Source organism: Diadema antillarum, unplaced genomic scaffold (genome assembly GCF_040938485.1).
Source record: "Diadema antillarum isolate AM-2024a unplaced genomic scaffold, OU_Dant_1.0 seq00001411_RagTag, whole genome shotgun sequence".
In the NCBI taxonomy this organism is placed as follows: domain Eukaryota; kingdom Metazoa; phylum Echinodermata; class Echinoidea; order Diadematoida; family Diadematidae; genus Diadema; species Diadema antillarum.
The window spans coordinates 1,095,853-1,107,500 of record NW_027272165.1 but is presented as its reverse complement, the minus strand read 5'-3'; the positions used below and the strand labels follow the sequence as shown (position 1 = coordinate 1,107,500).

Here is an 11,648-nt window from a genome sequence, read left to right as displayed (position 1 = left end):
AAAAAAAAAAAAAAAAAAAAAATTGCAGGGAGGCAATGGATGATGCACATGAACTCAACCCACTACTTGGCCAGGTCTGCATCTATGTGGCACAGGATTGCACAGGTTTGTAGGTGGTAGACGTAATGAAGGACGCCCTCGTGTCAAAGCAGTGTGCAATAGAGTTTAACCCTGTCATTATCATTTGCAATCTCTCCACACGCACTGTCTATAGCATTTTGAGGAGGTGACCAATAGAGAGTTACGAGACCTAGCTGGTAGCGTGGGGATGTAGTTAGCCTGGTTGAATCGATTTCCCTTCACTGCCCACCAGGGTAAACTCGAAAGCCACGACTAGCCCAGGCAAGCTAGAATAGAATCACATGTTCCTGTCACTAAGTATGCACATTAAAGCCATATTGCATGCTATTTGGTAACATTTGACTCCTTGCGAGATTCTGTGGCTGTGTGTGTACTTGCATAGAAATCAGTATATAAAGCTATACACAATTCCTTTATAGGGGATTCTCAAATACACTCAGCAAAAAAAAGAAAGTAAACACTTTTTCAAGTTTATATTTCTCATAGAACATTTGGCTAAAAGTTAATGTATTATGTACCATATTGAAGGTTATTTAATTGGCTAGCAGCCTAGTAGGTCCATAAAATGGGAAACTTTACGCATGACTGAGTGAACACCTTTGTTTTTTTCTTCCAAGGCACAAAAGTAAAAATTGCAAAATTGAACGAGTTGTTATTCATGCGCAAGTGCTCCTCCATATAACAATAAGAACAAAAGACAAATTTAATACAATTAGACACATGAATGGAGTTGCAAAAATGAACCTTTGATCTCTATAATATCTTTGAAGCCTAAATATCAATAAAGGCAAAAAATAAGTGAGAAATATGAAGAATCTTGGGTCAAGCCAAAATTCAAATGAAATAAGAGACGAAGAAATATGAATACAAATGGTAGAAATTTCAATTTGTTTTCAAATTAGGAGAATAGTAAATGATATTTGGTTCTTAAATTTATCTCATGAATCTTTGACTTACACATTGTACTTACATAAAAGAGTAAAATAAAGAAATTCTGTTTATTTAATCATCTTTATGCCATTACTCCCCATGTCGTTTGAAATTTAAGCTGATAAGAAATTCTCATTTTCCTCCTTTAGTTTCCTATTTTGTTTCTGTTTGAGGTTATAAAGATATAAAGAGAATAAACACTTGAATATGCTATTTCATTTATGTCTCTCATTGTTTTGAAATGGCTCTTTGTTATTGTTATCTTGAAGGGCATTACCAAATGAAAGACAACTTGTCAAATTTTGCAATTTTTCCTTTTGTGTCTTGGCAGGCAAAAATGAATGTGTTCACTCATGCGTAAAATTTCCTTTTGTATCAACCTTCTAACTTGATAGCTAATTAAATTACCTTTAATATGGTATATAATACATTGAATTTCATTAAAATCTTCTTTAAAAAAATATAATCTCGAAAAAGTGTTTACTTTCTTTTTTTGCTGACTGTATATCCAAATCAGGCCAGCGATCCTACAGCATGTTATCCCCCGCTACTGGGTCTTTATGAGGAGAAATCAGATAATTATGGGTTGAAAACAAAGATGACATGTCTAGTAAATGTGTTACAGCATTCATTACAGGGTGAAAAGACAAGATGCTTTATGAAATATAATCCTGTAAATCAAAACAGAAATGTAAAAATGTTCATCTCTCACCTATGAATAAAGAACATTTACTCTTAGTTTGTTTGTTTTTGTTTTTGTTTTTGTTTTTTTAACAGAACTTTAGATGTTGAAGCATGGTTTATAGCAAAGACCAGAAAAAAAAAATGTCATTCATCTCTCAGGGCATGGGGAATTAGTTAGTGAGGAGCCTGTGTGAGCAATGCTTACTGTTGCTAGTCCCTGGCACACAAGCAGAACTTCACGAAGTTTAAGTGTGTGAAGTCTAAGTTCTCAAAGTTTTGCTAGTGTGACCATAGGCTTCCTAAAAACTTCTCGTAAAATTTCCCACTCAATCTAGGGGAATTTCCCGAACCCCCTCAAAACTTCTTGAAGTTTGTGCAATCTGAATCTGAACGCAACTGAAACATTGCAAAGTTTGTCATGTGACCAGTCCACTGCCTGTGTGCAGTGGTGCCTCCAAAGTGCACCCTCTTTGGGATGTAAGTGTGTGCATCATGGACATAACAATCAATGTATGTCAGACGCCCATGAGCTCTCTTCTTCATTGCGTGTGTGCACTAGTGATCCAAGCTTTGAGAATGTTATATGAAGTACTGAAAATATAAGAATTTTGGCTGCCGAAGGGAACGATGCACAAATTTGGCAAAGAGTTCTCAACCTTCAACTTCGAGGAGTTTTGCCAGTGTGACTGTGGCTAATGACATCATTTGTTATCCAAAATCACTTGATGAAATGAAAAGCGTTTCAGTGATGTCAAAATTCAAAATTTAATTGAATTGTATAAAATGTGACCACCCAGCTCAAAGCCCACAAAAAGTCACAGATTTTCTGTAATGGACCAAGCATGTCATTTTGGTTGTCTGACTCAAACTTTGGAAGTTTGTCTTACCTGAAGAGTGTTCATCTTTTCTCCTTTTGTCAAATTTGGCTGCTTAAAACTAAATTGAAATAATTTTAAAATGATATATGAAGTAGTATGACCATAACATGCTTTGACAGTTGACTCACATAACAATATGAACTCCTATTTTCTCAACAGTGTACAAACAAGATGTGATTGACCTGTGCAGGAGTAAGTCCCAAAAGTTGTTGCAGCCTGTCTACAAGGACGTCTGCACAGAGCGCAGTCAACCGATCCGGTGCGTCGCCAGCGGCAAGGATCAGGCCCGCACATCGGGACTGCACCATCAACAGCTGCAGCGCTCCAGTCCAGCTTCCAAAGACCTTCCGCAGAGTACTACTTCCAGCCTGGAGTCCAGTCGGAGAGTTGGCTCCAGGCTGGCCCATGGCTCTCCGCAGGGACCCGGTCTGTATGGCATGTCTGCAATGGCGGGGAGGCTAGAACCTCCCGCAGGCAGTGGCAAGGACTCTTCTTGCGAGCTTACAAGTACTAGTACTAATCACTCTGACAGAGACAGTCCAAGCAATTGTGATACAGGTGCAGGAACTCCTGGCATTGAGCCAGGATTGAGTAAAGGAGAGGACAATACACTATTGCCTTCAAGGACTAGTCCTGGCATCCATTCTGGTTCGCCAGTGGATGAACAAGGTGAGAGCGAGACGAGTTCCTGTAGTAGAACAAAACCTGAGACAGAGACATCACAGGACATTCTCCTAGACCCTAGTGATGTAGTTCACAGCACGGTGGATAATGAGAGACACAGAAATGTGGAGATGGAGGATATGTCCAACTTTTCCAGTCCTGTAGATGAGGATAACGAGGTCTTCGAGCTGGACGATGGGTTGCAGGGGAAGTCGGCACTCTCTCAGCAGGAGGAAGCAAAGGAACTCAAAGCAGTCTTGGAGAAGCCTCCCATGGCGCCGTCAGAGAACACCTCGAGACATTTGCCATTGCACTCTGACGATCCTCGCTCAAGCCGAGGAAGCAGCGGCAGCGATGCGTTCAGCCGAGGTGAAAGTGTCGCCCATGACCAGCGGACCAGGTCAAGGACTGGGTCTTCGGCAGAGGGCGAGAAACCATGGTGCGCCGTAGTGATCTTGGTACCGGTCAGGCTCGGAGGAGACGAAGTAAATCCTGTCTACGTCAGAGCAATCCAGTCCCTGTTCACCCTGGAGAGCTGCCTTGGGATAATTGGAGGAAAACCCAAGCACTCGCTCTTCTTTGTTGGTTTTCAGGGTGAGATAACATTCAGCGTAATTTGCAGGCGTCACTACTGAATACAGACTGATGATGCATTGATTCATGAAATGCAGTATATCTCAACATTCAGGCCAGTGATGGATTTACATTTATCAACTGTTCATGTAGGGTTTGTGGTTGCAGCTTGTCACACACTTTCCAAATGTCATAATTGATATTAACGTTGATGCTGAATATTATCATTCATAGTTTCTGCACACATTTATTGAATTGGATATGACATCAGTTAATATTCTTTTGATATGTACCTGTGTCTTAAAGTTCTCACAATCTTCTCTCCTTGCATGCACTGACAGAGGAGAAACTGATTCACTTGGACCCCCACTACTGCCAACAGGTGGTCGACATGAGGAGTAGGGACTTCCCCCTCTGGGTATGTATACCGTATCCCAATATCACAGCCATCTTTGCTTCCTAGTCTGGCTCTCAGGCTTTTGCATGATTTTTCCTAATTCATTCATGTTGTAACTTGATTGGATAGTGTTTCTATGTTGCAAAGATTTTGATTTGCCCCTCTTGTTTTAATGGCATTTCCAGTATGCTGTCGTAGACATTCACAATGCCACATATATCGCCTCATCCTTCTCTCCCGATCAGTGTCATGGTTTGTGTGACCTATGACATAGCAGTCAACCTGTGAAGTGCATGTTTTTGCTTTGAGAGTTATGAAATAGTTTTAAATGATGATAAGTTGTGCGTATAAGTGTGAAATGAAGGGCCATGTATTCTCATTGAAATTTTCTTTACTTCCCTGATATTTCTTTTCTTTTCTTTTTTATTTCTTTATTTGTTTTTGCTGGCCTTCTTGAATAAGTGGCTATAACTTTCCCATCAAAGAGAGTCTAATTCAAATTATCATCTACCGAAAAACGGCTTGAATAAACCATTAATACTCTCAGTACTCAGCATAAAGAGAGTGGCTTGGGACATTTTCTGTCATCCAAAAAAACCCAAAAAACCCAAAAAACATGTCTACGGTGTATATCCTGCGTGAAGGCATTGATTATGTCTTAGATGCATTCAGTTAAGAAAGCATTCACGTTGGTGCTCATATTGTATTCAAGTTTGAGCCGCAAATATCATTCACCTACTCGCAGCAGCGGGGTGCAACCAATCCCTTCCGTTAGCGTTTGCGTGTCATCGCTTGAGAAACGGATAATCAACATTATGAACTTTACTCATCTCAGAAGCCCTTATGATGCTGAATAAGCACCAAACTCAGTAAGCTCCACTTTTCATGTCTTGAATATGATGCACAATGAAAACAAGCATCGGAAATGTCTAAGTTCTGTATATGGAAAAGTCATTCTGTGCAAAGGTCAGACCAGACTAAATGCAAAGGTGTGACTGTCTTTGAACTAAAGGAAGAAAGAGAAGGGGAGGGGCTAGGAGGGAGGGAATAAGCATGAGAAGGAGAGAGACAATATTAAGAGAAGGAAGAGAGAAATATAGGAAGGGAGAGATGGAGAGAGAGAGAGAGAAAAGGAACAAGCAGGAGTGGAGGGGGAGAGAGAGAGAATCACATGATGGTGAGAGAGAAGATAGAGGAGTGTGTCGGCACGCAACAGGAATAGTAGTCTGTGGCCAGGAAATGTACGGTGATGATGGAATCACTTCCATGATGTAGTCTAGCTCTCCATGTGAATGTGAGAAATGGGTAGGACCTACTTGAGTATTAAGGGACATGCAAAGGTGAACACACCACAGATCTGTCCTTGTACAGTGTTAAGTATTCGACAGCTTCAAAATTGAATGCTGTTACATGTTGTCAAATACATCAATTTCAGTGCCAAGCTACTCTAAATTCTATTCAGTCATTCACTGTGCATAATCACTCTACTTAGCTACATATATGTAATTGTTTGTTTAAATCAGTGAGCACTATGATGTTTGTGAAATGTGATACCAAGCCATCCCTCCCAGAAAAGACAATATAGAGCAAACAGAAGAATAATAACTCAAAGAAAACATATCTTTCAGTTTATTGAGTAAAAAAAAACCTCTCACAGTGTTGGTAAACATAAGAGTAGATATAAATTTATGATACCATCCATGCAATATCAGAATAAGAAAAGAATGACAAGCATGATAGCAGATTTTGTAGGGACAACAAGATTAACCAAAGTTGCATAGAGGTATATCACAATCTTCTCTGGCCAAATATCTATTCTATATTTTGCAGCAAATCAAATAGGATGGGGTAAAAATAAGTTCAAAGAAAAAGTTTTGAAGAAAATGGTAATGCCATATAAAGATGATTTGTATCAAGCAATGTAACAGCAGAGATATGATGTTCACAGATTAAGATGGAAGTTAAGCATTTAAAATATAGATCCAAGAATTTGCAAGATGCACATCAAATAGGTATTAACACTTTCCACATGGGAAGCAGTTGTGTCATGTATTAACCCTGTTGGGAATCATGGTATCTTGGAGGGAACGGGTTAAGAGTTTATGAGTGACCTTATCCCATGCAGTATCTCTTGTCACTGGGTCATCTTTTACTGTCCGTATATATATATAGGGCTGTAGCGTCAATGGGTACATTGGTCATCTTTTGTAGATACAGGCATACCAGGGGTATATACATATATGTAGAATGTAGATTAAATGAAAAGTTAAAGTTAAAGCCGTTCAGAAACAATATCATACTGTATTCGCCATATATTTCGCGATTCTAAATTTTTGCGAATTGGGAATTCCCGATGATTTTGCGAGTGGTTGAATTCGCGATCGTGGAGTCCTGTACTTAACGGAGAAGTGTACACGCATACGTCACATTCACATCGGGATCAGAGTCAATATTTTCGTATGTCTTTAATTTTGCGAATAGCACCTTACTCTCGAAATTTGCGAAAATAAAAACCTCGCGAAATATTTGGCGTATACAGTAACTGGTATATGTAGATAGATATAAACCATTTTAGAATTCATCTCTTGCGTCTATTCTGAGAAAACATTAGTTGACTGGGATGGATTAATGAGGAAAAGCCAGAAAAGAGAGGTAATCAGTTTCTCTTGACTCCCTGCAATCTTTATATTTCATGTGGGTGGTACTTGAAAACTTTGTTGTAACTGTGCATGTTAAAACAGAAGTTCAGCAAAAAGACTCCCTGGTTTTTATGACAGTCAGTGGTACATGCTGCACATGCAAGGTAGTGGGTATGACTCAGCCATGTTTGGTTGGGTCACCAGGCTCAGCTGATGTGTGTCAGAATAGAGTCAAGGGAATGAGACATACTGAGGTGACCAATTCACACTCGCCTTTGTCACTGCCTTGGATTAGGGACCCCTGCCTAGGTGTCTGTCTTCTTTAGGAACAACCACTGTGAAGTGTGTTGTCTTTAGCTGTGTTGCTGATGACCCTTTCAATTTCAGAATTACAAACCATTTGTTACTGAAGTCATCTTTTTTTTTTCCCCCAAGAGGATGCTTTAGATAATAAATGTATTTAATAAAGGCAAGTTACATTCACCATAAAGATTTTTTTTCACCAGTTTGCCTTATTTTGCAGGTATTTTCTATGCCTTAATGCAAACTGCTTGCTTTTAACAGTGTAGAGCACACAGACATTCATATGAAGCATACTATTCACAAGTATACAAATGTGGCTCATGTTACGAGTATTGAGAAAGCAACAGCTGTCATGAGAGCATAGTGTATTGATTTAAATCTTACATTTGAAAAGGGAAAGACATCTAATTTGTGTGGCTGTAGTTTGTTTGTATGCTTGTTTTATTTTTACCGTCTTGACTGATTGAAATATCTCATGGTTAAAAAGCAAATTAATAGCCTCAAATGTTTGGCAGTTTGTGATGCAAAGTCAAGAACAGATTAACCTGGAAAAGTCCTCGAAGAGCGCAGACCTCCCCTAAGCAGCTCATTTCCACCCATACACGCATGCTGAAAATCGCTCAATATCCCAATAAAGAAGCCTTGTGTTTTACCTCATCAGCCTCCTACTGCGTGGTGCCTCGAGCAGAGATCGTGCTTTAGATAGTGCACCTGTATATGCAAACCTCAATACACACAGCTTGAACTCCCAAGTTCATTGACCCTAATTGCCAAAAGATAGAAAATCCTTTAAAAATTCCCAGATCACTACCGAAATGTAATCATCCGTTCCTTGTGTCATTATCAACTTTTCCTGTAAGTTTTATCCAAATCTGTTCCCAATTTTTTGAGTTATTTTTGTAAACAGACAGACAGGCAAGCAATCAACGCTGACAAAAACATAACCTCCTTGGCGGAGGTAATTAATAAATACAAAGTGTGACTGGTCTAAAGGTCTAGCTTTAGCTGTGGGTTTCCCTGTGATTAGACAACACTGGCTACAATTATGTAGCTATCATTAGCAGAAAATTGACTTGAGGCCTAAAAGGCATTCAGCAGTTACAGACAATCTACTGTCGAGCCATGTAGACGAAATTGCTTTACTCAAAAATTTCTCACAAAAAAGTTACCACTTTTTCAATTTTTTTTTTTCATCTAACATTACAAATGAGAAAGCAGCTGATCCAACTGTAGTTATTGAATAAAGATATATCTGTTAGGTTGATTTATTTCTGCTTTAATATTGTACAATGTTCCCAAGGTTTGTCATTTGAATATATTTGTGATATAGAATTTTAAAGGACTTACTGCATCTGTGTATGCTATTGACACTAGACAGAACAATAGATATTCACTCACTGCCTCTTAATGTGTCTCAGAGAATGTGAATCAAGTCCCAGTCAATGTGATGTAAAATCAAGTGATGGTAGCGCCATTGGTCAACAGGATATCCAGTGTGCTAACACAAGAGGGCGCCCTTCAAAGTGTATCCCCCTTCAAAATTGTAAATGTACATGAGAGCACTATGGTAATCCAACCTGGTTCAACAACTTTTGTGCATTACATGCTGAAGACAAAACTGGCAATTTAAAAAAAGAAAGAAAGGAGAAATACCTGTCTGTGCTAGAATCAAATGTATTGAACTCTTCACTGCAAAGAATGAAGTGGAATGATATGAAATGAAATCAATTCAAATCAAATCCAAAGCTCACAATGATTTCTCCTATGTTGTCCATGCCTGTAAATCTTGAGGAATTCTTTGTCTTTCTTCTCAGTCATTCCACTGCATGTCTCCTCGCAAGATGAGCATCGGCAAGATGGACCCAAGCTGCACCGTGGGCTTCTACATCAGGACAGAGAAGGAATTTGAGAACTTCTGTGATGTCATCAGCAGTGTGAGTCCGGCCCCTCGAGGCCCTTTCTTTTTATCAACCGTTGAGGATGAGTCCTGAATATTCGCGGGCAAGTGTCTATGGGAAATGCATGTTGTAGTAAAATCAGCCCGTCCTCAAAGGGTTGAAAGGAGATGTGCATCCACTGTATAAAAGCTGCTGTGTTGTGCACTTCCTCATGATGCAGCCAGGAAATGACCAGTCTCATATGAGCATTTTAGCTGTTGCCATGGTTACTGCTATCATTGAAACTTGCACTGATTGCAAGTATCACTGTCAAACAGACCCCAGCTCAGGTTTCTTCTGTAGACAATCTCAAACCCAACGCAAATGTATGTTTGCCAGAGTTGGTCAAAATGTTGCTTTTGGGCAAGTGAAATACGGGATGCTTTCCCAGTTTGGCCACTATACTGTAACTGGGCCCTTCTTTAAAGCGAAAGAGATAGAAAAAACAGACTTGAGCACATTATCCAATTATCAAAATAAAACAATGAGTTTTGGTCATCATCAACTGTGTTGCAAATTATACTTACCTGTATTTTTTTTGCCACGCTTTTGTATACCAGTTTTAGGGCTTTCTTCTTGAATCTCCCCCCCCCCCCCCTTCACTCATGTTGTTGTTATGTCACCCTTTTCCTTTTCTTCACCTGTGTTGTTCCTGATCTTGTTTGATACTGCCTCCCTATTCTTCTGTATCCTTCACAAGTTGCCCTAAATGATCCTTGGGATCATTACTGGTCCTACCTCTCCCTTTTGTTTGTTCACCCCTTTGCTTTAATCCCCCTTACCTGTTTGGCTCCCTGTTTGACACCTAACCCTGTGTACCCCTTTTGTTTTCTTTGTTCTGTTTCCCTAATAGCTCCTCCCAGACAGTGCACTTTGTGTGTAGTTCATTATGTGCTTACTGTAATACCCTGTATATTTGTCATTTGGCCTCTGGCAAAGATTCTGCTTGGATCAAAAGCTGGGGGGGGGGGGGGGGGGCCCTTTTGACTCCACTGCAAATTGTAGTACCGATAATACATGTACATTTACAGTGTACCTACAATGTAGCATGTGTATCTTTGGTTAGGCAAGTGGTTACCAGTATGGCTAACCATTTCAACGATCTTTTTTTTTTTTTGTATCCACTGACACATGCACACACAAAAAAAGAAAAAAAATAGAATAAAAGTAGAATTTCACAGTTCTTTCCACAGATGGGTTAACCTTTTGAGGACGGGCTGATTTTGCTACAACACTGATTTCCCACAGACCCTTGCCCGAGTATTCTTGGGACTCTCCTCTACGGGTTAATGGATCAAATCTATATGCATTGCAGTTATCAAAAAAGCACAAACAAAAGTATCAAAGTGTAAATAACAGACATAGTTTTTGTTCACAAGTGCAAGTGCATACAGACAGCTACAAATTCATTATTCTACTCAATCAAACATCTAAATATTGCATCAATATCTGGATGTTTGATCAAGTAGAATTAAACCTCATCATTGTATGTAATTGTTAAAATTTGCTGCACTTAAATGCAAGAGCAATCTGTTTGTATTCTGAAATTCTAAGTTACATAGAGCATATAGTGTGGCATATTGATGCTCATTTCTCAACAGCATGACATTCAATTTTTTTTTTTTTCAGCTTGTCTCATGTTTGTTTTCATTTTGAGCTGTGGATGTCCCTGGTATCGAGTCTGTCATGAATATCCTACCACTTCCTTCCCTTCTTCCTGTCTCTTCTGCCAGCAGGTGGTAACCCCATTGGGCTCCCAGTCCAGCGACTACCCCATGTTCATCATCAGGAACGGCCGCTGCGGCGACTGGCAGAACAAGAACATGAACACGAACCGGCCGGAGCGCTACCTGCGGGTCAGACACGTGGACGAGAACGGACGGCTCATCGCGCCGGTCCGCGAGTCCGAGGACTTTGTCCTCCTGGACAACTAAACTAAATGGGAATTGCTGACTTGGCATTGATACTCCCTTGGACCTCAGAATTCTTTCACTCTCATACCCATGCATAACGCTCAACCGTTATTAGTCTGTAGAGGGTTAATGCCGTGTACATGTCGACAGTTTGGGAGGGGTATATACGAACATTTCTCCTTCTAAGGATATTTCTGTGTTGCATACAGACCAAATTCCCTACTATGAGATCATATTGGTCCTTGATGTCAAGACATACCGTGATTTATTTATCAACAAAGATTACTCCATCGTATGTAGGAACCAGGTGCTAGATGAGTCATATCTAGATATATATACAAATGATGTGTCTCTATAGAAAGGCAGTTGGTTGACATGTGCTGTGTTGTTTTGGTCAGTGAGCATAGTCCCCCTGTATTCTCTTAATGCAAGGTTCTTCCAGCTGTTGGTGTTCGAAGGAGACCCTCCTTCCTCCAGAAAAAAAAAACAAAAAACAAACAGTAAAATGTCCCCTGCGTGTAATTATTTTGTAAATGAAATGGTAAACACCCCTCACGTATCACTTCACTAGGAGTTTTTGCCTGTATCATTGTTGCAAGTGTCTGGGTTGGTCATGGTAGTAGTGGCTGTATAAAGCCAAGGAACATAAA

The 11,648-nt window shown here is 39.8% G+C and overlaps 1 protein-coding gene across 1 annotated transcript in view; it reads left to right on the top strand.

Moving 5' to 3' along the window:
• LOC139709190 (uncharacterized) overlaps positions 1-11,372 on the top strand; it is a 42,860-nt gene extending 31,488 nt beyond the window's left edge. The window contains exons 6-10 of the mRNA XM_071621142.1: positions 29-105; positions 2,733-3,830; positions 4,151-4,227; positions 8,963-9,082; positions 10,822-11,372. Of these exons, the coding sequence (XP_071477243.1) occupies positions 29-105; positions 2,733-3,830; positions 4,151-4,227; positions 8,963-9,082; positions 10,822-11,019 (1,570 nt within the window). The 3' untranslated portion in view covers positions 11,020-11,372. The remainder of the gene's footprint in view (positions 1-28; positions 106-2,732; positions 3,831-4,150; positions 4,228-8,962; positions 9,083-10,821) is intronic.
• The last annotated feature ends 276 nt before the right edge of the window (positions 11,373-11,648 follow it).